This window comes from Neoarius graeffei, chromosome 16 (assembly GCF_027579695.1).
Source record: "Neoarius graeffei isolate fNeoGra1 chromosome 16, fNeoGra1.pri, whole genome shotgun sequence".
In the NCBI taxonomy this organism is placed as follows: domain Eukaryota; kingdom Metazoa; phylum Chordata; class Actinopteri; order Siluriformes; family Ariidae; genus Neoarius; species Neoarius graeffei.
Genome location: NC_083584.1, coordinates 31,081,405 through 31,109,096, shown reverse-complemented (window position 1 = coordinate 31,109,096; position 27,692 = coordinate 31,081,405). Strand labels below are relative to the sequence as shown.

General features: G+C 40.7%; 1 protein-coding gene across 2 annotated transcripts in view; it reads right to left on the bottom strand.

Annotated features, from left to right (window-relative positions):
- Positions 1–13,445: 13,445 nt before the first annotated feature.
- Positions 13,446–27,692, bottom strand: part of galnt12 (UDP-N-acetyl-alpha-D-galactosamine:polypeptide N-acetylgalactosaminyltransferase 12) — a 61,996-nt gene continuing 47,749 nt past the window's right edge. Inside the window, exons 7-11 of one of the 2 annotated variants that reach the window (XR_009656796.1) lie at positions 27,209–27,340; positions 27,003–27,116; positions 26,574–26,729; positions 19,689–19,944; positions 13,446–13,592 (exon numbers count right to left, since the gene is read on the bottom strand). Coding sequence is in view for 1 of the 2 variants with exons in the window: in XM_060942774.1 (XP_060798757.1) it covers positions 19,801–19,944; positions 26,574–26,729; positions 27,003–27,116; positions 27,209–27,340 (546 nt within the window). In the remaining variant the exon portion in view is untranslated. Of the gene's footprint in view, positions 13,593–18,149; positions 19,945–26,573; positions 26,730–27,002; positions 27,117–27,208; positions 27,341–27,692 lie in introns of those variants that run through there. The other variant, XM_060942774.1, reaches the window with a different exon arrangement.

Sequence of the window (27,692 nt, the reverse complement as noted above, 5' to 3'; positions counted from 1 at the left end):
GAACTGGGGCGGCACGGTGGTGTAGTGGTTAGCGCTGTCGCCTCACAGCAAGAAGGTCCTGGGTTCGAGCCCCGGGGCCGGCAAGGGCCTTTCTGTGCGGAGTTTGCATGTTCTCCCCGTGTCCGCGTGGGTTTCCTCCGGGTGCTCCGGTTTCCCCCACAGTCCAAAGACATGCAGGTTAGGTTAACTGGTGACTCTAAATTGACCGTAGGTGTGAATGTGAGTGTGAATGGTTGTCTGTGTCTATGTGTCAGCCCTGTGATGACCTGGCGACTTGTCCAGGGTGTACCCCGCCTTTCGCCCATAGTCAGCTGGGATAGGCTCCAGCTTGCCTGCGACCCTGTAGAAGGATAAAGCGGCTAGAGATAATGAGATGAGATAACACTGAACTGTGGCATCTGAATCAGCTCACCTCTATGCAGTGATGTTGAGGACACAGTAGGGTGCATCAGTTGCCCTCACTTTCATAAAATCTGATGCATTTTTGTTTGGGTGTTCCTTTTCACCAATAAAGACATCCTGTAAAATTTTTTGACCATATCAAAAGTCTAATGGTGGCACCATGAGGTTCATTTTTTTTGCCAAAAAACGCTTATTTTATGTTTTCGCGTAAGGTTTGAATCACAATGTTGGACTCCATTTATTGATTTCTTGTGACCCAGAGATCATGTTAAGAACATTTGCAAGGGATTGAGAAGCATTAATGTGATTCATAATACATTTGTATTGTTTAAAAGTAGTTGAACGATGATTCAGTGAACAGCTAAAACTCAAACTGTGCTTGATAATATATTTAGAATATGTACTAAAAACGTGTATCTAAGATATTTGGTATACTCTATAAGGTGCCACAATGTTTCATGAAAAGTGATCGAAATTTTGTCATAAAAGTCATAAAATAGCAGCTTTTTCCATAACTTTGAGCTCCTGGTGCCACCATTAAACTTTTGAATTTTGTCAAAATATTTCACCCAGTGTGTTTTCTTACCAAAAAGAACATAAAAACAACAATGCATCATGATCGGAGGAACTTTTCATTTTTAGGGGGCAACTGATGCACCCTAGGACACAGCCTCATTACTGGACATGGAAATACTAATGGCCAGTCTGATACTACTGGGCAGCACGGTGGTGTAGTGGTTAGCACTGCCTCCTCACACCAAGAAGGTTCTGAGTTCGAGCCCAGTGGCTGACGGGGACCTTTCTGTGTGGAGTTTGCATGTTGTCTGCGTGGGTTTCCTCCGGGTGCTCTAGTTTTCCCCACAGTCCAAAGACATGTGGTTAGGTTAACATGGGGTGGCCTTGGCCTGAAATGCCCCTGAGTAAAGCACCTAACTCCCAACTGCTCCCTGGGCGCTGTAGTATAGCTGCCCACTGCTCTGGGTATGTGTGTGTGTTCACTGCTTCAAATGGGTTAAATGCAGAGGAGGAATTTCACTGTGCGCTTACATCTGTGCTTGAGTGTATGTGTGATAAATAAAGGCTTTTTTTTTTTTACAAACTCATTGTAGAAAGTGTACTCGTGATCATCTATAAATCTGCTTAAAGCAACATTGGTCTGTTTGTCTATCAAGGTCCCCATTTGAAAGAAAATGCTGCAGTGATCTGAAACCTAAATCAGTATTATATAACGTTGAGGCCATTTGAGATAACCAAGTCTAGAATGTGACCATGAGTTTTTGCAGGTCCAAAATAGTAAAAAAAAAAAAAAAAGAGTATCGTAGCATTTTTCTCACTGACATTGTCATTATATTGTATATTATACATTAAAATCACCAGTAAGGACAGTTGTGTAAAAGCATTGCTTGACTAGAGCTGTGTGAAAGGATGTGAGGTATTAGTGTGGCGTATTTGGAGAAAAGCAGGCTGCCACGGGCTTCTGGTAGGAAACCAAGCTGCTCCCCAGGGCTGTTGTGGACACATAGCAGGCTCCACAGAGACACAGTCACACCACCTGAACCCAAACAGTGGGAGCACCAGCAACTTCAGGCAATTAGCACACCACTGCTGCTTGTTGAACTTCCTTTCTCCACCCTGACGGTCATAAATGTTCCGGAGCTCCTGGTGTTGGGCCTCATCGATTGCCTCATTGAAAAGGTCAATATCTTGGCATGACACTGGTGCCCCCTGCCCACAATCTCTTCACAGCCCAGCCACCCACTGGAGGAAGAGACTGATCTAGTGCAGCGAAGAAGACCAACTCCTCATACAAAGACTCTTCATGGGTTTTGTGCGTATTCAGTAATGCCTAGATAATCAAGATAATCAGTGGCATTATATATGCATGAGGAAAGTTTTTGGCATCAACAAAACAGTCATGACGCCAAACTACAGAAAAGTATAGGTGTGGCAAAGTAGAAGATTTCTAATGCCTTTCATACTTTTACAGTGTAATAGCAAGGATTTAGTCTTTTTACATTCTTATACTGTAAACTTTGCGCATTAAGCATCAAGTTTACAGTATTACTTGTTTACAGTAAAGTTTACAGTAGTACTAGGCTTTACTAGTTTTGAATGAAGAAATTAAATTTCTGAAAACATCCAGTGACTTGATATATTTTTAAACTTAAAAGGGATACACCAGGACTTTTCAACCTCATTTTTATCCACTCCACTTGTAGTATTTGGCCAGGGAAAAAGTCAAGTCTATTTATTTGTATAGCACTTTTAACAACAGACATTGTCATAAATCAGCAAAATAAAGATTTTAAACATCTCATCTCATTATCTCTAGCTGCTTTATCCTGTTCTACAGGGTTGCAGGCAAGCTGGAGCCTATCCCAGCTGACTACGGGCAAAAGGCGGGGTACACCCTGGACAAGTCGCCAGGTCATCACAGGGCTGACACATAGACAACCATTCACACCTACGGTCAATTTAGACCCACCAGTTAACCTAACCTGCATGTCTTTGGACTGTGAGGGAAACCAGAGCACCCAGAGGAAACCCACACAGACAACATGCAAACTCCGCACAGAAAGGCCCTCGCCGGCCACGGGGCTCAAACCCGGACCTTCTTGCTGTGAGGTGACAGCACTAACCACTACACCACCGTGCCGCCAAGTTTAAACATCTGAACTAATAATTTTATCCCTAATAAATTGATCCCTAATGAGCAAGCCTGAGGCAACAGTGGCAAGGAAAAACTCCCTGAGACCACATGAGGGAGAAGCCTTAAGAGGAACCAGACTCAAAAGGAACCCATCCTCATCTGGGTGATAACAGATAGTGTGATTATAAATAACTCGCTTCTTTAAGTATAGACTCTAGATTCTGAGCTATTTCAATTTCTGATAGTTAGCCTGTTATTTCCTTTATAGAAAAGGTCAGATTTAAAGTCAGCAAGTTTTCTATTTTTATCTTTATATTAGAAATGTTTCCAACTTCTGTTTTTTGGTGTACATGATTTTTTTCCCCCACAGGGCATAATATTGCTCAATTATGTAATTCAGGTAGGAGGAAGGGGAAGTAGCTGACTACGTACAAGCAGTCATGCTTGATACCAGCATGCTCATCAGATAAATAAAAGCATCTTTCTACAATTTAGTTTGACTACCTACAGAATACCAATTAAGATTTTTAGATTTTTAGATCCTAAAATTAATTTTTAGATTTTTAGATCCTATTTCCTAAATATCAATTTAGAATTAATGTAACACAGAAAGTATAACTTAGTTGTACCTCTGAGCATATCAAATGTAATTAAGTAGACCTTCCATCAAACATCAATTACAAATGACCAAAACCAGTCAATTAAAGATACTAGTTAGGAGTCTAAAGTCCTTCCCATACCATGCAATTGGGCAATGCCAATCTCCGTAGCCCTTAGCCAAAACAGCTAGAGTTACAGTGAGGGGGTTAGTCCTCTGGTAACCACGAGAGTTTGGCTCCCCACTTGCGTGCCTTGCCAGACAGCAGTAGGTACCATTTTTATGATGGTCTTTGGTATGACTTGAGTGCAAGTAGAACTCACGATCTCCTGATCAAGAGGCGGACACACTAACCACTAGGCCAACTTGTGGTACTGGTTAGGAGGTGTATTGTGACTTTATACGATGAGAGAGATAACTATCTTTTTTATTTTTTTTTTATTTGGGGGGATTCCACCATTTTGGAAAGTGGAGGAAAGTGCTATCTGCCCTCTTCTACACACAATACATGAGCTCTCGGACACATGCAATTGGTTAGCATCACTCTGATGGACAGATGAAAAGGGTACTCCATCCCCATAGTCAATTTTGCTCCCTTTGAGATTGCACAGATGGCTGTGTTCAAACACGTGATATCCAAGTGACTTATTACTTAATATTACTACCTAAAAATTTGGCTGAATTTTATGCATATGTTTTTTTTGCTTAGTACTTATTGTAGTTACTAAAGTCACTGTCATAAATTAAATGAGTTGCATTGCTGTATGAACAAAGGAAAATATCAGCGCTTGCTACGGCTGGTAACAACCCTTTGAGAACACGAGGGAGTCAGATAACTCTTCACATCTCCTGTCAATGGAGAATATTAGAATGTTCATTTTTTTATTTATTTAAAAGGCATAAGCTATGAAAATAAAACAGGTTGATTTGGATGTACCATACAGTGTCTTGCAAAAGTATTCATCCCCCTTGATGTTTGTCCTGTTTTGTCGCATTACAAGATGGAATTAAAATGGATGGGGGGGTTAGTACCATTTGATTTACACAACATGCCTACCACTTTAAAGGTGCAAATTGTTTTATTGTGACACAAACAAGAATTAAGATGAAAAAAAAAAACAGAAATCTGGAGTGTGCATAGGTATTCACCCCCCTTTCGTATGAAACCCCTAAATAAGAGCTGGTCCAACCAATTCACTTCATAAGCCACATAATTAGTTGATTAAGATCCACCTGTGTGCAACCAAAGTGTCACATGATCTGTCACATGATGTCTGTATAAATCAACCTGTTCTGGAAGGACCCTGACTCTGCAACACAACTAAGCAAGCAACATGAAAACCAAGGAGCACTCCAAACAGGTCAGAGACAAAGTTGTGGAGAAGTATAGATCAGGGTTGGGTCATAAAAAATATATATATATATCCCACACTTTGAATATCCCAATGAGCACCATTAAATCCATTATAGCAAAATGGAAAGAATATGGCACCTCTACAAACCTGACAAAAGAACGCCACCCACCAAAACTCACAGACCAGGCAAGGAGGGCATTAATCAGAGATGCAACAAAGACACCAAAGATAACGCTGAAGGAGCTGCAAAGATCCACAGCGGAGATGGGAGTATCTGTCCAGAGGACCACTTTAAGCCATACACTCCACAGAGTGGGGCTTTATGGAAGAGTGGCCAGAAAAAAGACATTGCTTAAGAAAACACATTTGGAGTTTGCCCAACAGCATGTGACCGACTCCCCAAACACATGGAAGAAGATTCTCGGGTCAAATGAGACTGAAATTGATCTTTTTGGCCATCATGGGAAATGCCACGCATGGCGCAAACCCAACACCCTGAGAACACCATTCCTACAGTGAAGCATGGTAGTGGCATCATCATGCTGTGGGGATATTTTTCATCTGCAGGAACAGGAAAGCTGATCAGGACTGCAGGAAAGATGGATGGCACTAAATGAGTTTAAAGGAGTGCTTAGGAGTGGTTTAAAGGGAAACATTTGAATGTCTTGGAATGGCCTAATCAAAGCCCAGACCTCAATACAATTGAGAATCTGTGGCATAACTTGAAGATTGCTGTAGACCAACGCAACCCATCTAACTTGAAGGAGTTGGAGCAGTTTTGCCTTGAGGAATGGGCAAAAATCCCAGTGGCTAGATGTGCTAAGCTAATAGAGACATACCCCAAGAGACTTACAGCTGTAATTGCAGCAAAAGGTGGCTCTACAAACTATTGACTTGGGGGATACCGATGCACACTCCAGATTTCTGGGGTTTTTTTTTTCATCTTAATTATTGTTGTTTGTGTCACAATAAAATAATTTTTACCTTTAAAGTGGTCGGCGTGTTGTGTACATCAAATGGTGCTAACCCCCAAAAATCCATTTTAATTCCAGCTTGTAATGCGACAAAACAGGACAAACACCAAGGGGAATGAACACTTTTGCAAGACACTGTATAGGATCTGGCAGAAGCAACCAGGTTTTGGCCTGAAATGTTCTGGCACCTTATCAGGATTATGTTTTAGAGGTACTGATCATTTTGCTATCATTAAGACAAAGCTGAAAAGTGGATTCTGAAACAAGATGAATAGTTTCTCAAGTTGTTTAAACTGTTCATTTTATACTATCATTCTTGCTCAGGATGACAGCAATTCTGGAGTTGTCTGTCTGCTGGATTAGATACCTCAAATAAAACACGTTTTCTCTGCACAAGCATTTGGTATAAAGTGAACAGAGAATGATCCTCCATCAACCACAGAACAGGCTGTTCCAAACGTGTCGCCTGAATTTTCCCTCCACTGCAAGCGAAACATGCTTGTTTTGACAGGAAGTGCCAAGAACATTCGTTTTGGCTTGGAAAGATGAGCAGACTCCATACTTTGCCCTCCAAGTGTGATACACATTCTAACTGTGCTCATCTCCTCATCACCATGGAAATGATTTCCTCACTTTATTGAGATTTCAAACAGTGATACTATAAATGTCATGCACATCATCATTAATAATCGCCTGTGCAGTTCGCACTTGTATCCTGAACTTGTTGAATTATTAGGTTAATAACAGTGAAAACAGAAACATTTTATACATGAATATATAAATATTTGTATAGTAGGCCTGGAGTCTGTACAATGATTCATGCCTGTGTTTATTGAATGCTACACTAAAGCAGAAAGGAAGAAAGGAATAGTTCATGACTGCGGTTAAGTTTATTTCCTGGAATATGAAATAATACTCTACATACTGCATAATAAAAATAAATTGTCAGAAGCTGTTTCATATCAACGTCATCTCTCCAGCAAATAAATAAATCATAGTACAATTCATTGCGTGGCAGTTTTATGTCACTTTATTTGATCTATTCCGGAACTGCTGATATCTGCACTGTCTGTAGTCACTCGCAGGATCATATCCATCTTCTTATCTCTGAGGCTGTAATGTTTATGACCCTCCACTGGCAAAATAGCAGATTGGATCTGGACCTGAGGATTGTTTCCGTGTCCTCTCTTACCATATTTGTGTTCCTGCTTGCTCTTCAGGTTGCTGTAGAAACCCTCTACAGATAAAGCCCTCCATCCTGCCTTGCTGTATGCCAGTAAAAAGTCCAAATAATCATTGTAACGTAAGCACCCTGAGCACTTCTATCTCCTCTGACCACACACAAGCTAAGTTGCGGTTATGCTGCGGATAAACAGAGTCTCAGTATAACTCAGTGCCCCCTGTAGGGAAGCTAAATTATGACAAGGTTCCACTAGATTTGATACATCAGGCAACGATGGTGTGAAAATTCTCTCTTTTGATGGACGAGTGTCCTTTATGGCTCCACTGGCTTCCTGTGAGTATCCAGGATTAGGGGAGGCATTGAAAAGCTGAAAAAGGTTGCTTTCTGGTCTTGTTGAGTGCTCTTGTGGAGCGAAGCCTCAGGCAGTCAGTTGGCTTCCCACAACCTAGACAGATATTGGAAATGTTCACTTCCAATAACAAGTGTTGCCAGGCAAAACAAACCTTGCCTGGCAGCACTTATTTTATACCTATGTGTTGATAATGGTAATATTTCTCAATCATCAGTTGTCAGGTTATAGTCCTATGAAAATCCATGACCTTTGGTTTGACATTTCAAAATCATTCAAGGTCAAAGGTCATGGTGCCAAATGAAAGCCCGTATGGCACTTCCTATGAGTTGATAACGGTAAACATCTGTCTACCATCAAGCGTTTTCAAGGTCACAGCCCTCTGAAAATCTGTGACCTTGAGTTTGACCTTTCAAGGTCACTCAAGATCAAAGATCATGGTGCCAAATGAAAGGCCATGTGGGAGTTCCTATATGCTCATAATAGTAAACATTTGTCTATCGGCAATTGTTTTTGAGTTATAATGGAAAAAATTTTATATTGACTGAAAGGTTGACCTTTCCAGTGACCTTGACCTTCACCTTGACCCAATTACCCCCAAAATTTAATCAGGTAATCTACGGACCATTGCCCATCTACCCTGAAAATTTGAAGTCAATTGGTGTAACCGTCTAGACGCTAGATTGTTAAAAGACAGACACACACACACAAACAAACAAACCACACTGATTACAATACTTCGCTCTGCTAACTCCGTCGTGGGTGAGGTAACTAGTGTCGAATTAGTCCCTGCATGCAAGGCAATACATTTAACAAGAAGAAAACTGCCCGTTTTTACTAAGTAGTACCTATGAATTGTTACAGACACCGAAAAGGCACCCTATTTATGGATTGACAGAAGGGGAAAAAAAGGGCTCTCATTTGTTTTGACCTTTAACAAGTCCATAAGCTTCTAATGGCAAATCCATCCAAGATATAGGCTCTTTTGCCCAAGATTGATTGTTGCTTCATTTAGTTTATTACATGCCACAAATTTTCAGTTTCTCCTTAACACACTGACATACAGAAGGATACTGTACAAGATGCATTGTAAACAGTGTTGGTCAATGCACATAATAGTGAGGTAGATGTGTTGCTTCTTTTGAAATCAAGTAATTTAAACAAGTTATATAAATTTTTTTTTTTTTTTAAGATATTTTTGGGGCTTTTTGCACCTTTATTGGATAGGACAGTGTAGAGACAGGAAATGAGTGACGGGGAGGGATCGGGAAATGACCTCAGGCTGGAATCGAACCCGGGTTCCTGGATTTATGGTATGGCGCCTTATCCACCTGAGCCACGACGCCCCCATTTATTTTTTTTTAAACATAGACTTACTTTATTTTTGTGCCAGATACCTTAAAGCACAATTCTCAGTTAAAGGCTGTGAACAGGCCTGTTCTCTCATGGAAACCTGGGCTGAACATTATGTCAACTTAATGTAAATGATTGCATGCCAATAGAGGTCAAGGTTATTCAGGTCGAAGGCAGCTGTATCCTCAGCACCGATAGCAAAATTGCCCTTATCTATCTCTAATACGGTGGTGCTTGAAAGTTTGTGAACCCTTTAGAATTTTCTATATTTCTGCATAAATATGACCTAAAACATCATCAGATTTTCACACAAGTCCTAAAAGTAGATAAAGAGAACCCAGTTAAACAAATGAGACAAACATATTATACTTGGTCATTTATTTATTGAGGAAAATGAGCCAATATTACATATCTGTGAGTGGCAAAAGTATATGAACCTTTGCTTTCAGTATCTGGTGTGACCCCCTTGTGCAGCAATAACTGCAACTAAACGTTTCCGGTAACTGTTGATCAGTCCTGCACACCGGCTTGGAGGAATTTTAGCCCATTCCTCCGTACAGAACAGGCTCAACTCTGGGATGTTGGTGGGTTTCCTCACATGAACTGCTCGCCTCAAGTCCTTCCACAACATTTCGAATGGATTAAGGTCAGGACTTTGACTCGGCCATTCCAAAACATTAACTTTATTCTTCTTTAACCATTCTTTGGTAGAACAACTTGTGTGCTTAGGGTCGTTGTCTTGCTGCATGACCCACCTTCTCTTGAGATTCAGTTCATGGACAGATGTCCTGACATTTTCCTTTAAAATTCATTGGTATAATTCAGAATTCATTGCTCCATCAATGATGGCAAGCCGTCCTGGCCCAGATGCAGCAAAACAGGCCCAAACCATGATTCTACCACCACCATGTTTCACAGATGGGATAAGGTCCTTATGCTGGAATGCAGTGTTTTCCTTTCTCCAAACATGACACTTCTCATTTAAACCAAGAAGTTCTATTTTGGTCTCATCCATCCACAAAACATTTTTTCCAATAGCCTTCTGGCTTGTCCACGTGATCTTTAGCAAACTGCAGACGAGCAGCAATGTTCTTTTTGGACAGCAGTGGCTTTCTCCTTGCAACCCTGCCATGCACACCGTTGTTGTTCAGTGTTCTCCTAATGGTGGACTCATGAACATTAACATTAGCCAACGTGAGAGAGGCCTTCAGTTGCTTAGAAGTCTACCCTGGGGTCCTTTGTGACCTCGCCGACTATTACATGCCTTGCTCTTGGAGTGATCTTTGTTGGTCAACCACTCCTGGGGAGGAGGACAATGGTCTTGAATTTCCTCCATTTGTACACAATCTGTCTGACTGTGGATTGGTGGAGTCCAAACTCTTTTGAGATGGTTTTATAACCTTTTCCAGCCTGATGAGCATCAAAAACACTTTTTCTGAGGTCCTCAAAAATATCCTTTGTTCGTGCCATGATACACTTCCACAAACATGTTGTGAAGCTCAGACTTTGATAGATCCCCGTTCTTTAAATAAAACAGGGTGCCCACTCACACCTGATTGTCATCCCATTGATTGAAAACACCTGACTAATTTCATCTTCAAATAACTGCTAATCCTAGAGGTTCACATACTTTTGCCACTCACAGATATGTAATATTGGCTCATTTTCCTCAATAAATAAATGACCAAGTATACTATTTTTGTCTCATTTGTTTAACTGGGTTCTCTTTATCTACTTTTAGGACTTGTGTGAAAAGCTGATGTTGTTTTAGGTCATATTTATGCAGAAATACAGAAAGTTATAAAGGGTTCACAAACTTTCAAGCACCATTTTATGTCATGTTAAAGAGAGCTGAGGAGATGCTATGTTTCCATGGCCACAGTTCTTAAATGTTCTAGTGGAAAATGCTAAAGAAAGTGAATTGCAATTTTGCTCTCTGATTCCAAGTTAAATTTACAGCACTGTTTATTATGCTGCCCTGTGTAGTTGGTTGTAATACACTACATCATATTCACCACCTCGGAACTAGTATGCACAAATTTCTGAGGAGGACCAAAAGCCTTAATTATATATTTCTTCTACGTATTAATCCTCCACTACTAGTACTACTTGGCTGCAGAGCTAAGGCCAGGGAGCAGACAAACAGGCTAAACTGACCGTCTGCTAGCTGCACAGAATTGTCACTCAGGTTCCACTATATTGAGACTGTTTGTTCCCTGAGCTATACAAAAAATAGAAGTACACAGAGAGTTTGTTTTAGTAACCTAATTAACATAAAATTAGATCATACTGACTGTACAGCCACAGCCAGCACCTTTAACCTAAAGGTAGGACTATTAAATATTAGATATCTTATGTCTAAAGTGCTAATTGTTAATGAACTTATTACTGATCAGGAGTTTAATATACTGTGTTTCACAGTAACATGGATTAAACCAAATGAATATGTAACATTAAATGAACCTAATCCTCCTGGATACAGCGATATACACTAGCCTCGACTAACTGGCAGAGGAGGAGGTGTTGCTGTTATTTAAAATGATAATCTAGGCATCGCACAAAAACCTGGTTATATATTCAATGTGTTTGAAGTTCTTTATCCAAACAGAATATATGTAGCCACAAAAAAAAGTCTACCCAGTCAATTCCATTACTTATTATTTACAGGCCCCTGGGGCCATATTCTGAGTTTCTTTCTGAATTTGCTGATTTCATCTCAAACCTGGCTGTCTCCATAGTTGTTGGAGAGTTTAAGTCTAGGCTGAAAAGATATCTCTTTAGTCAAGCCTTTTGTTAATAGCTTTTTATTAGGTAAAGGACAAGATCTGTAGGGCCCTCGGGCATAGATTGTTTTGATAAACTGGGATGTATGGATGCTGTCACTCCCCCACTCTCACTCGTTCACTCAGGTTTGTTGGTGGTGGAGTGGCTGGCTGCTTTATGTCCCAGGGCTCCCTCATGTCTACCGTATGTTACCTTCTAGCTCTCCCTTTTAGTTATGCTGTCATAGTTAGTCTTGCCGAAGTCCCCGCTTGCACTTAGCACACAATGTAAACTGTTCTTAACAACGGGCATACCTAACAACCTGTCTTTTCTCTCTCTCTCGAGTTACATGTCAATCCTGAGATACTAGTGATGCTGGCCTCTCCTGCTCTTTGAATCTGTCTGATCCCTCCTGATGCCCTACTTCTCACTGGAGTCTCATCACATCGCTTCTGTGGAGGACGGCCCCATCTGGATAGTCGAAAGATACACTTAGGAGATGGCTCCGGACACTTACAGTTTTGCCACGATGGTTTTGGACTGCAATTGTCATGGTGACTTTGGGACTGCGGTTGTCATGAACAGTTTTGCACTCAAGTCTCAATCAATGAACAGTTGATAACTTCAACAAACTAGACTTCATGCTAAAACTATAATGAATTTCCTGGTACACAATTATACTATATTTTTGTCTACAATTTGTAACTATTTAGAACACAGTTATAGAAGCCAGTTATTTATAATCATGCTGTTATCAACCAAATTAGGATGGGTTCCCATTTGAGCCTGGTTCCTCTCAAGGTTTCTTGCTCATGGCGACTGAGGGAGGTTTTTCTTGCCACTGTCGCCTCAGGCTTGCTCATTAGGGATAAATTAAATTTATCAGGGATAAAATTAGTTAATTTATTTTTTTCGCGGTCCGGTTTCCATCAAATCCCGTGCTCTGATTGGCTGGTGAGCAGGTCCGTATCCTATGATACAGACCCCAGTTACAGACCCCAGTTATGGACCTCTGGCGACTCGCTCGTTCACAATAACAACATACATAGTAGCAATTTTTGTCAACATTTATTTTCACATTTCTCAGGAGAATAGCATTAATTTTATATCACGGATAGTGATAATGACAGTCTTCACAGTGAAAGCGAGTTTTGCTACCCTGAGGAAGAAGAAATAAAAGAAAACATTTCAGGAGAAAGCTAAAAACCTCTAACTGTTGCTAACGCCGAGCAAAAACATGGCTGAATCCTGAATGACTCAATTTTGTATAAATAGGGGACTACATAGGCAGCAAAATGTAGTTTTTTTTTCTGCCATGGAAGTGCACTTGTATACCGAGGAGGAAGCCATTTGCATTACAGCCATGAATGAGGATTCAAAATGGCGGCTCACCTTAGCTGGGTTTTCCCTTTTGGGCGCTCTCGTTTTCTGTTAGAATTTGATAAAGGAAAAAATAAATATATTATTTACCAGCTTAGGGTCGGTCCGTATGGTGAAATACCGTGACCTCGGCCTTGAATACTGACCTCGGCCCAGAGGGCCTCGCTCAGTACTTTCAAGACCTCGGTCACGGTATTTCACAATACGGACCGACCCTAAGCTGGTAAATAACATATATATATTTAAAGTCTTTATTTCACTGTGAAGCTGCTTTGCGACAATGTCTGTTGTTAAAAGTGCGATACAAATAAACTGATTGGACTTACTACTACTACTGCTAATAATAAAATTATTCTAAGATAATAATTACTATTTATTGTAGTATTTTATATACACATTATATACACACATATCTTTTAGAACTTAATACATTAATACTTTTTTTTCTTCAGCAAACACATGAAATAAACTCCAGCACAGAGAGAAAACTTTACCAGTTTTTTTAAGTCTTTCTTTTCCCATTGTCCATACTGCATGTCTTTTCTTTGTACTGTCTCTCTGGAAGACCTTTCAAGATGTCAAGCTCTAATAAGGCAAAGACAGACATAATCAATAATGGCTAAGACAGTTAGGGACAGACCACTGACCATCACGAATAAATGTAGTACGTTGAATGATTGCATTATTGTTCTGGGCCAGTCTGCCGGATACAGCCTAATTCAGCACTAAATTATTCTGTTAATGGAGATTTTTCTACTGAAAAAGCTTTATAGTGAAGCACCACATAGAGTCTGTCCATAAAACCACTCTGCAGCATTGAGATATAATCTATATCTATCCATATTCCACTCAAATCTCTGTTCTGCTCTTTAAAAGATGTCTGAAAACCGCTAAAATTTATATGAAAAAAAAACCCTGTACAACTGAAAGGGTGTGCTACTGGTAATAAATGGACAGATTTAGGAGGTGCATCCTTTGCTTAAACAAGCAGGAGAAGGCAGACAGAGTATAAAAGACATGTAAAATTGAAGAAATCATCTGTGAAATTGAAGTTGATAATGCAATCACAGCCCTTGACAGTTGTATCAAACATAATGGCCTAATAGGAAGGCAGAGAAAGACCACAGAACATCATGTTGTCCAAAGGCTTTCAGTGGCATCTACATTCTACACTAATTTGTTAGATGCCCAACAGCATGTGGCAGACTCCCCAAACACATGGAAGAAGATTCTCTGGTAAAATTAGACTAAAATTGATCTTTTGGGCCATCATGGGAAATGCCATGTGTGGCACAAACCCAACACCCTGAGAACACCATTCCTACAGTGAAGCATGGTGGTGGTAGCATCATGCTGTGGGGATATTTTTCATCTGCATGGACAGGAAAGCTGGTCAGAACTGAAGGAAAGATGGATGGTACTAAATGCAGGGCAATTCTGGAGGAAAGCCTGTTTGAGTCAGCCAGAGATTTGAGACTGGGACGAAGGTTCACGTTCCATCAGGACAATAACTCTAAACATACTGCTAAAGGTACACTGGAATGGTTTAAAGAGAAACATATAAATGTCTTGGAATGGCCTAGTCAAAGCCCAGACCTCAATCTAATTGAGAATATGTGGCATAACTTCAAGATTGCTGTAGACTAACGCAACCCATCTAACTTGAAGGAGTTGGAGCAGTTTTGCCTTGAGGAATGGGCAAAAATCCCAGTGGCTAGATATGCTAAGCTGATAGAGACATATCCCAAGTTCAAGCTCCACCATTCCTACAGTGAAGCATGGTGGTGGCATCATCATGCTGTGGGGATATTTTTCATCTGCAGGGACAGGAAAGCTGGTCAGAACTGAAGGAAAGATGGATGGTGCTAAATGCAGGGCAATTCTGGAGGAAAACCTGTTTGAGCCAGCCAGAGGTTTGAGACTGGGACGATAGAGACATATCCCAGTGACTTGCATCTGTAATTGCAGCAAAAGGTGGATCTACAAAGTATTGACTTTGGGGTGAATACCTATGCACACTCCAGATTTCTGGTTTTTTTTCCATCTTATTGTTTGTGTCACAATAAAACAATTTTCACCTTTAAAGTGGTAGGCACGTTGTGTAAATCAAATGGTGCTAACCCCCCAAATTCCATTTTAATTCCAGCTTGTAATGCGACAAAACAGGACAAACACAAAGGGGGATGAATACCTTTGCAAGACACTGTATAACACCATCCCATTATTGATTATTTTCCAACAGTGTTTTATTCCTTCCTTAAATACTTCAGGCTAGTTGATTTGTAAACTGGCAATGAAATATCTTCTTACTATTGGAAAATATAAAGAAAGTAATGGCTGGCTTTAAATGAACCCTGCTTTGGAGTGACTTGTTCTTTTTCCTCTAATCAGATTACTTCAGTGCAAATAAACTTGGGGTTTTTTGTACATGTAAACACACTGACTGTGTTACTACTGTTTATCAACCTGGCACACTTCAGGCAAGCACTCGACCAGAGAGAAGCCGCCACCACCTGAGGTTGACAAAGAAGGGTGTGAAAACAAGAATAAAGGTTGTTGGAGGAACCCCCCCCCCCAAAAAAAAAAAAAAAAAAAATTATTAGATTTACATTAATGATCAAACTGTATACTTGCCTTCGAATCTTTATTCAACAAATGCCCATTATACCGCAATCTTCATTATAGTATAACTTATAAACTGTTCACTGATTAAAGATAAACAGTACCGGTTGAAATCAGTGCTCTGCTTCCTGTTGCCGTTTAATTATTTTGTCTCCTTGCTGCTATGGCAACTGGAATTTTGTGTACAAATCCAAATGTTTACGCCATTTAAATGGCTGTGTAAACTATCTAGTTTACAGCAAACAAGTGTGACATTTATACTCTGATATAGCATCTGCTCAAGTTGCATAATATAATAAATGTAATTAATGAGGAAAAGAACATCCCTGATTCACAGGTTTTGACCTTCACACTGAAGATGAAGAACCTGCTGTACAAAGGAACTCCATTAAAAGGCAGACTAGACAAAATTTCTTTTCAGTATTTTCCTGCATACATCCACCAAAAGTCAAACAAGACACATATACAGTGTGTCTTTCCAGACAGCATGGAGCTGACCAAAGAAAATAAAGTAAATCAGTGTTATCAGTGAGAGAACTTAGACGGGTCCATCAGTCAACTCCAGTTTTCATCATTTGAAAGAGGAGAGAAGTTCGGGGTGTGCAAAGAGCCTGTTACACAACACATGGCACGTAGGCGAGCAAGCTGCCTCAATATCAAAAGCTCCCAAATGGATTATTCTGAGGTGTGAGCTGTGTTTAGCACAAAGATCATTTCCATTTCTAACTGTAGTTTTCTTAGGCTACAAACCGATGCATTACGGGTATAATCCCATTTAATATTACAGCACATTAACATGTTCCTTGAGAGAATGAAGCCCACCAACACCCCCTCGAATTTAGTGCAACACGTAGAGACAGAGGCTGAGGAAGAGGAAGAAGCGGTTCTTGCCCCCTCTGTTGAAAGCCCCGCGGTGTGTTCTGTAACAGATCAGCAATAGGGAGGCTGCTTATCCCAACACCACCACGTTGGGATAAGCAGCATGAGGCGGATGGCATCGAACAAAGGAGACCCACGCAGTGCGAGAGATACCAACACACGTGCGTCATGAATGAGTCATGAGGAAGGAGTGCAGGACACAAGCTGCATGTTACAACCTCGAAGACTCCGTGCAAATAGGGACCAAACCCCACACAGTCACACTAAAGACCATGTAAACAGAATACAAAAGGAGAGGAACGAGAGAAAGAAAAAGTGTTAGGGTGTTTTCATGCATTTGATTTTTTCCCCTCTTCTGTTCGTCCTTCTCTCCTTCCATCTGTGGCAGCATAGCCGTGGCAAAATATGCACTTGTACTAAACTTCAGAGAAAATGTCAGCACAGTCTAACATAATGTCAGCATAATGCCAACGTAGACTAGTCAGTCCTCAAACTAATTTGCAAAAGAAAAACACGTGAGTGGGTGTAGGAGGAAAATATGCTGTGGATGGAAAGATTCATGATCCTTAGTTTTTAGAAAAACATGGGCAAGATGAATGTTCTCTGTACTTGGTCAGACCAAAAAAAAAAAAGAAACGGAGCCACTCAAGATTATACCATGTTACTGAAAGGAATTTTCTTTTAATTTTAAAATAATTTCGCTTTCATGTTAAATTCAAAATGCATATCTGATACACAGAACAACATGTTCTCCTTCATACAGACCAACAAAAAGACATCTGATGGAATTAAATGCTTCATTTCAGATATGTTAAGGTCACTTAAATAACAGCATCCATCACCTGAATTTACTCTTGCTACATTGAGATTTTACACAAAAATGATTTACCCCAATTAAGAATAATGATGTAATCAACCCGAACTACAGTATGACGCAGAGGCCTGGCATTTCTTTTCAGTATCCTTCCACTGTGATATTGGTTCACATGAAAGTGCACAAACAAATCCTATTTCAGAAGCCCTCAAGAAAATCAGCTATATTAGATAGTAGCTAATTCAATAGCTACTACAGTATCAGACATTGTGGGCTTGGTCAATATATTCTATTTTTCAATTTAATGATCGTACAACAATGTAATACTTACCGTATGTCATTTTTAACAGATCATAAAATGCTTCTTAGGGAGATCAGCATGACAAGCAACGATTCCAGAGGTTGGGTTTGTTCTCAGCATTTGATCAATCTTATGTAGTGTTCTGAGACTTGATCGACGGCGCAAGGTCTCTCACTGCTCCAGTGTAAATCCGTAGATAAACAAACAACCTCCTGTTTATCCCTGGATGTTTTATGAATATCTTGTGTAGTATCTCAAAGGTCACTGGTCGGCCTGAATAAATAGTTCCTGATATGTTTACTTCTGTAAACTCCTAACATGTGTACCTTATTAATTTAACCCAAATTAGGCACATGTTTAAACTTCCTCAAAATATTGTTAAGCAACGTTCTATGTCACAGATCGCTGAAACTCTAAGCTTTATAACCAGCACCCAAAACATTGAAAAAAATGATGAAGAAAATAAACTGCCGTTCCTTTGATGCATAAGAGCAGTAATTATAGTAGTAAACAGCAGTAATAAATATTCACCGTGAATGAACATTTAATGTTAAAACAGAGCCTGCAGCATGTACGAACCAATCATCTTCAGTTATTGCATATTCATTACCATTCATTATTCAACATTCATTAACATCAACGGGTTTATATCCATACACTCCGCACCAACTATCACTGATTAGAATACAAGGTTAAACTTTGTATTTACCCATTAAAATCTATATAAAGCCCTTAGATTACAATGTTCCTTTCAACAGGATCAGTTCAACCATGTTCTATTCTCATCAACAGATCAGCACATTCACAGTAAATGCTTCTGTACTGTTAAAGTCATTGATCTGAATGACTGCAATGTGAAATGTTTAAACCAGCTTCAAGTGTGCTGTGTTTGAGAGAACATGGAGGACACAGAAGAAAAACACAGAATTAAAATGGAGGAGTTGGCACCATCAAGTGGTTTGTAATGAGTATCACAGCAGTGCTACTGCCTCCACCACTGCATGCATTCAATCCTCTAACCAGTCATAGAACGTTATGCAGTGACCAAGCTGCCGAAAAAATATGACTGATCGACAATGTGACGTTTAAAAATGGTCTAGAAACAAGGCACTGCCTATATCTGTTTACTGCTCCAAATATGCAGATCTGAATTTGGGTTTGAACCCACAATGGACATGGTCTGATAACATACTGTATAAACTTGATAACCATGTCCTTGGAAACACTACAAAACCCCCAGAGGTAGAAATACCAGCACTGCCAGTATATCATAAATAACCAGGACAAATCCATTTCATAACATGGTCTTTGTTTTTCCATGTTCTGCAGGATCCCAGTCCGAAGGCACATCTTTCGTCTCAACTTCATGTCCCGTGAATCAAAAAACACTATCCGCCTCCTGTTCGCATCTTTATTCCGATTCGGCTGCATTCCTAATCGCGAGCCTATCACAGAAACACTGAGGATGAGGCTGGAACACATCCTGAACGAGGCACCAATCCATTGGAAGACATTATTATAGCCAATCCAACACCAGGCTTTTGGAATGTCTGAGGAAACTAGAAAACCCAGAGGAAACCCACACGGACACAGGCAGAACTGAAGAAACACCACACAGACAGTAAACCGAGTTCAGGATTGAGCCGGGGACCCTGCAGCTGTGAGTTAGCAATCCTAACCACTGCTCCACCAACGCAGCTGACAGTGCAAGGTTACCAAAATCACAAAAGACCAGCTGATTACTGTCAAAGTTTGAATTTCCCCAAACTACTTCAGAAAAAAAAAAAGTTTAAACATGTTGAATGTATATCAGCCAGCCACACGGAGTATCGGACTTGATGAAGAGTAAGATCTATTGCTGAGATTAAAAAAAAAAAAAATCAAATCAATTATTACGATCTCAATTCAAGAACTTCAGAATGAAAGATTTAAAAAAAAAAAAAAAAAAACACTTGAAAATGAGACAGTGATCAGTATACTGGAATAAATCACAGCTCCAAATCCAATAAAGCTGCAGCAGTTGTAAATGTTTTTTTTTCACTGAATTATAAATAAAGGAGTGCACCTTCACTTCCTGACATCAAAATGAAGAGGAAGATACAGCAGAGAACCTTGTAGATCACCATGGTCAGATACAAGCTCTGGAGCTGTACAGAACGTGCTCTAAGGCTTTCCTATTAATTGTATGTCCTCTCCTGAAAGAACCACTGCTGGTAGACTGAACCGGTGCATGAACGGAGACCAGGACCAGGATTGCCGTTGTCCACATTCTGCAAGGCCTCGACACACTTCTGAGTCTGGATGTGGTATAAAGTCCCATCCTGTTAAAGCAGAGGACATAAAGAATACTGGCTGTATTTCCACTGCTTCACACCTTAAAATATTTTTTATTTAAAAAAAAAAGGGGGGGGGGACGCAGCAGATGGTGAACACAGAAGCAAACAACATAAAAGGAAAACTCCAGCATTTTAAAATCTCTCATCATATGTGATAAATCACAGACAATAATTTTGATTTCAACGAATTTAATGCAAAATTTACAAATGCCCTTGACACATGCTTTCAAAAATGCATGTTTTGCATTTACTGACTGCCTCAAAAGCTGCCCCGAGACATCCACTCCAATTTTCAAGTCAACGGCTCTTCCATTCGTCTTCCCTCGCTACAGGCAAACACTGAAATATTTATCTGTGGTCACCACACAAATGCTGCAGATGTGCTACACAAAGTAAGTAGGAAAGCGCCACACATGGCACCTTTAAATGAATGAATGAATGGAACCACTACACATATAAAAACATTTTTTCACAGTAATTTTGATATTTCTTCTACTATATACACACCATAAGGCCAAACATTTGTGGACACCTGACCATCACACCTATACATTGGCCTTCCCCACGCTCTTGCCACAAACGTGGAAGCACACAGTTGCACAGGATGTCTGCTGTAGCATTACAATTCCCCTTTACTGGAACTAAGGCGTGGGGCGGCACGGTGGTGTAGTGGTTAGCAATGTCGCCTCAAAGCAAGAAGGTTCTGAGTTCGAGCCCATTGGCCGACGGAGACTTTTCTGTGCGGAGTTTGCATGTTCTCCCCGTGTCCGCGTGGGTTTCCTCCGGGTACTCCGGTTTCCCCCACAGTCCAAAGACATGCGGGTTAGGTTAACTGGTGACTCTAAATTGGCCGTAGGTGTGAATGTGAGTGTGAATGGTTGTTTGTCTCTACGTGTCAGCCCTGCGATGATCTGGCGACTTGTTCAGGGTGTACCCCGCCTCTCACCCATAGTCAGCTGAGATAGGCTCCAGCTTGCCCGTGACCCTGCACAGGATAAGCGGTTATGGATAATGGATGGATGGAACTAACCCAAACCTGTTTGAGCTCGACAATGCCCCCGTGCACAAAGTGAGCCCATGAAGATATGGTTGGCCAAGGTTGGAGTGGAAGAATTCTAAAGTCATTTGGGATGAACTGGAATGCTGACTACACCCCAGGCCTCCTCACCAAACATCAATACCTGACCTCACTGATGCTCTTTTGGATGAATGCGCAGATCCTCACAGCTATGCTCTAAAATGGAGTGGAATGCCTTCCCGGAAGAGTGGAGCTTATTAGCAAAGGGGGCTAAATCTGGAACAAAATGTTCAGAAAGTACACATGGGTGTGCTGGTCACGTGTCCACAAATCTTTAGCCATATAGTGTATATAGTAGATATATATTAGGGTGCATCAGTTACCCTCAATGTCATAAAATCTGATGCATTTTTGTTTGGGTGTTCCTTTTCACCAATAAAGACATCCTGTAAAATGTTTTGACCATATTCAAAAGTCTAATGGTGGCACCATGAGGTTCATTTTTTGCCCAAAAACGCTTATTTTATGTTTTCGCGTAAGGTTTGAATCACAATGTTGGACTCCATTTATTGATTTCTTGTGACCCAGAGATCATGTTAAGAACATTTGCAAGGGATTGAGAAGCATTAATGTGATTCATAATACATTTGTATTGTTTAAAAGTAGCTGAACAATGATTCAATGAACAGCTAAAACTCAAACTGTGCTTGATAATATATTTAGAATATGTACTAAAAACGTGTATCTAAGATATTTGGCATACTCTATAAGGTGCCATAATGTTTCATGAAAAGTGATCGAAATTTTGTCATAAAAGTCATAAAATAGCAGCTTTTTCCATAACTTTGAGCTCCTGGTGCCACCATTAAACTTTTGAATTTTGTCAAAATATTTCACCCAGTGTGTTTTCTTACCAAAAGGAACATAAAAACAAAAATGCATCATGATCGGAGGAACTTTTCATTTTTAGGGGGCAACTGATGCACCCTAATATATATATATATATACACACACACTACAGTCTTTTGTGGACTGAAATACACTCACTGGCCACTTTAATTGGAACACCTGTATACTTATTCATACAGATACAGGTCAGCAGCACGAGCTAATATTTACATCAAACTGGGAAAAAAAAAAATAAAAGTGACTTAATCTCTGTGACTTTGACTGTGGCATGGTTGTTGGTACCAGATGGGCTGGTTTGAGTATTTGAGAAACTGCTGATCTCCTGGGGTTTCCACAAGCAAGTCTCTAGAGTTTACACAGAATGGTGCAGAGAGAGAAAAAAAAAAAAAACACATCCACTGAGTGGCGGTTCTGTGGGCAGAAATGCCTTGATGAGAGGTTCTCACGGTCAGGAAGGCTATGGCAACTCTAACAACCACTCTTTACAACCAGGGCAAGCAGAAAAGTATCTCAGAACACATAACACATTACCAAATGGGCTACAACAGCTGAAGACAACAATTTAATTTATATTTAACGTTTAATCAATACAATACAAAAAGAATAAATATGACCACAAGCACCATGTTGATATTTATACCAGGGGCGCAGATAGGATTTTTGAACTGGGGGGGACTGAGCTGTCAGCAAATGAGTCCATTTTGTGTGTGTATATATATATATATATATATATATACACACACACACACACACACTACCATTCAAAAGTTTGGGGTCACTTTGAAATGTCCTTATTTTTGGAAGAAAAGCACTGTTCTTTTCAATGAAGATCACTTTAAACTAATCAGAAATGCACTCTATACATTGCTAATGTGGTAAATGACTATTCTAGCTGCAAATGTCTGGTTTTTGGTGCAATAGGTGTATAGAGGCCCATTTCCAGCAACTCTCACTCCAGTGTTCTAATGGTACAATGTGTTTGCTCATTGCCTCAGAAGGCTAATGGATGATTAGAAAACCCTTGTACAATCATGTTAGCACAGCTGAAAACAGTTGAGCTCTTTAGAGAAGCTATAAAACTGACCTTCCTTTCAGCAGATTGAGTTTGTGGAGCATCACATTTGTGGGGTCGATTAAATGCTCAAAATGACCAGAAAAATGTCTTGACTATATTTTCTATTCATTTTACAACTTATGGTGGGAAATAAAAGTGTGACTTTTCATGGAAAACACAAAATTGTCTGGGTGACCCCAAACTTTTGAACGGTAGTGTGTATACATGTTATTTCACCTCCCTCACTGCCATCACCAGGAACTACCTGCAGGCCAGGACAATGATAACATTTTAACATAGCCTATGGAAATCCAAAGTTTACACATTATCATCACGCACAGAAATTGCAAAACTGCAAAACTAGTTTTAAAACCGCTAAGTTCCAACTGTTAACCATAGCGAGAGGCTGGGCTACGTGTGTGTAAAGTGTAAACCAGTGCATCCTGACTTTCTAACTATGCCTGTGTGTTGCGTGAGCGGCAGTCAGTCAACAACTCTTCGCAAAGTTTCCTTATGAAACACTATGCTCGCTGAAATTATGGCAGGGAACGCCAGATTAAACATTAAAACTGCCTTCTGAGCACTGTATCTACAGGCTACCACCGAAAGATGGAGGCTACCAGAAAGGCATCTCTACTCCGTACGATTTTACTTTCACTACGACATTACTTTGAACAGACTATCAAAAAATTGCAAGGTGATATGGTAAAGTAAGGCACAGTTTACTTACAGTCTTTTTTTTTTTTAAACGATGCAATCGTTTTCTGCCTTTTGGCACCCTTCATCATGCCATGTTGGGGTCCTGAACTAGGAGGCGCTGTCCCCAATATGCCTGTCAAACTTGTGGGTAACCATAGCAACCAAGCTCGAGCTCGCAACCTGTGCAGTCTGCGCAGTTGCAACTGTATATACTGCTGTGCACCTCAATAAACCGAATGGCAATTAGTCTTTTGATTTTTCCGTGAGGTTTGCCTTATGCAAAGAAAGACAGCATAGACGGTTTTTCCTCCCTATAAGTGGGGGGGACCGAACGAGGTGAATTTAAATCTGGGTGGGACGAATCCCCCCCGTCCCCCCCTCTATCTGCGCCCGTGATTTATACCCACATTTATTTATTAACAGCTTGCGAGAGTTTTTGCCATCTTGTTTGTTAAACCGGCTCAACTACATGATTTCTGTAGCCTAGTAAACTAGACCCAACCGCCTAGCGGCCAAAAATATTGTTAGTTTTTTCTTTTTTATCAGACATCTAGTTTTTAGGTTTGTTTACCTGACATGTTTCAACGTACGACTGTCGTCTTCCTCAGAGTGTCACCGGATGCTATTGGTGACGCATCTTTTATCAGCTGATGCTTCCGAAGGCGTGGCCTTCCTGTCTGGTTTGACAGGTCGGTCACGCCTTCTACTGTCTGTTCGTCCCCTGCAAGATGGCACTCCAGGTATGGGAGAGCATGTATGCTCCCTCATCTCGGTTGATGACAGTAGAAGGTGTGACCGACCTGTCAAACCAGACAGGTTTTACATTGGGGAGACAGGAAGGAGTTTCAACACAAGAAAAAATGAACATAAGAAAGAGTGCGAAAAGGAGACAGCTACAAGACAAACCCGAACAATAAAAGAAAAGGCACAACAGGAAAATTATAAGTCAGCCATAACAGATCACTGCAAAAGGGAAAATCATATTATGGACTGGGGGAATGCCAGAGTCATCCGCACAGAAGATAACAAACATCAGCGCTGGATCAGGGAGGCCATGGAGATCCGTAAGCGAAGCCCGAGGACCATCAACCGAGATGAGGGAGCATACATGCTCTCCCACACCTGGAGTGCCATCTTGCAGGGGACGAACAGACAGTAGAAGGCGTGACCGACCTGTCAAACCAGACAGGAAGGCCACGCCTTCGGAAACATCAGCTGATAAAAGATGCGTCACCAATAACATCCGGTGACACTCTGAGGAAGACGACAGTCGTACGTCGAAACATGTCAGGTAAACAAACCTAAAAACTAGATGTCTGATAAAAAAGAAAAAACTAACTATATTTAATATAAGACATTATGAACGTAATCGAAAGGCCAAAAATATTTTTTGCCTAGCGAATGGGTCTAGCCTCGCACCATATAAACAAAAACACCCCGGGCATCAAATCGTGCCCGCCAATCACAACGCAAGGTTTTTGTTTGGATTCTTTGGGCGGGCTTTTGCAGGAGTGACGACAAAGCTGCGCGACGCTGGAGAAAGCGCAACAGGAAAGATGGCTACGGCTAGTGAACAGCGCGCGTTTGACTCCGCTTTGGAATCAGTTTTAGAAGAATTAGACTTTTCGTTGAAACATGAGCAGGAAGAGGCTCTCCGCTCATTCCTTTTCAAGAAGGACGTTTTCGCTGTTTTGCCGACCGGCTATGGCAAAAGTCTGATCTACCAGCTGGCTCCGCTCGTAGCCAAAAGGATGGGGCTAGTTTGTGCAGTACGAAGAATTAATAAACAGCTTTGAAACATTACTTTTTGATTGTTTCTTATTTTCCCGTTATTTTAAATTTAATGGAAATTATTTCACCAAACGCCACTAAATAAAAATAAAAACTCTCAAAAACAGTTTAAGCAAACCCTTGAAAAACACTTGAAAAAAAATGTGTATGTGGTACAGACTCCAAACTTGTGGTCATTATCTCCAAACGTCTTAATATCTAGAACCTGTTTATTAATTAATACGCATTTTGAAAAATTATTTAATTTCAAGGTCTCCCCCACTGCTTTCTGTCGCTCTGACTACGTCACAGTCACTGTTGCGCTGATTGGTCAGAGCGTTGGCCTATACGCACAGAGACAGTTTGAAAGACAGCGGTTTGTTCCTCCTACCTGCTTCGGAAATGCCTACGGATCGAGGCCAGACTAAATATTCACATTTAGTCTGGCTTGCCAGGCTATGATTTCTGCATTGTTCTGGGGGAATGTTTGTGTTTATATTTTTATTAATTATTCTAAAAGTTACACACTAGCATAAATAGAGGCTGTTTGTTGCGTTTTGAATGAGAAGCCCTGCAGGGTTTGCCGACGGCACCTCGTTCCATCAGTTACGGAATAACAGGGCTGAATGTCAGTGTTTTTGCCCTTTCTCTCTGAGAGCGCTCCAAGGCCTCAGGCCTGCTCAAACACGGGCACTGGCAAAATCCAGAGTTTCACAGCTCCCTTAAAAAGCCCACACTGTTCTCCTTCAGCACTGCAATGGCTGCCTTATCAGATCGCTCACTTGATCTGACTCCTCACAACGTTGAGAAAGAGTATACCCTGTTTAGTTTATAAACTACATCAGATTAAGTAATATGTTCCCACGATCAGCATCCCACTACATCCTACCAGCTGTAAAGCTATTTTTCAGCATATGGTCAGCAAAACCGATCTTAGCATTCTCACAGTAATGAGTGTGCTAACTATATTCCCAAGTGCCTTTTCTAAATATTCACTGCAGTTTCAGAAATGCCAAGCTCCTCATTACTGTGACCATATATAAATAATCAAATGCCTGCTGAAGCTAATTCAAGTTCCACACGCCTCCTGCTGTTTGTCAACTTTCCGTGGGTTTTTTTTTCCCCCCATGCCACAGCACTGATGGTGAGTGACTCACGTCTCACCTCTCTGAAAAGAAACTTGTGGTCTTCAGGGACCGGTTGGTGGGGTCTTGGGCACAGATTAATGCTGAGGAAGGTAGAGATGGGATCGGCCACGGCACAGCCTGCAGGCTCCCTTGTGTTGTAACGGATCTCGTTGTCTGAAGAGTACTCGAAAAACTAGCACACAGAGAGAACAGATACATGAGAAGGAAACACTAGGATTAACAGAGTTCCACTGACACCAAAGCATCTATGGTATGAACCACCAGAAACACAAGACTGAACGTGGCCCAGAGACAACTTTCTCTCTTCTCTTGTCAATTTGACAAGCACAATTTGTAAAAATGTTACAGTGACATAGAAGAAAATTATACAGAACTGGACATTTACAGTGGAAGGCAATTCTGCTCAAATTGTGGATTTTTTTTTTTTTTTTTTAAAGCCACCTACCTGGTTTTGGCCCAGGCCATGGCATGGATACAGAATGATCTTGTTGCCTGCCACGTTATGGTCACTAGGTGGATTGTAGTCAAAGCAATAGTTTGACATTCCTCGATTCTTCAGCTGGATGTAAGATGAGAATGAAAAGAAGAGATAAGAGACCAGTAAGAGCAGCCATACTTCTAAATCAAAAGACACAGCCCTAGTCGTGTTACCATTCCAAACATGCCAGGTCGATCTTCGGGGACATGGATGTCTGGATAGACATTTTCCAGGAACCATTTGAAGTCCTTACAGCCAAGACGCATCCTTAGCTTCTTCCTGTCCGTCACATCACCATAGGCCTCCTAGAAACAAGAACTAGGAATGTCACAACAATGCTTACATCTGTGACAAAATTGCAGAACTCCGTGCAGGTCACTGATGTAGTATGAACTTCATGCATGTTATCATGAAGTCTTATTTAAAATTATAGTTTGTGCCATGATTGTGTCAAGGGTGAAAAAAAAAATACATTCTTTATAGTAATAATTTTCCTGAGACGCCAAGAGTCGCTCTGACAATCATGTAAGAGTAATTTACAGTCAGCAGTGTGTCAGCTCAGAATTACAGGGAAATATGCAAAGCATTCATTATAAACCAGCTCAGATACTTTAAGGCATGAAATAAGTCTGACTGTTTGGTGACGGACAAGAGTTT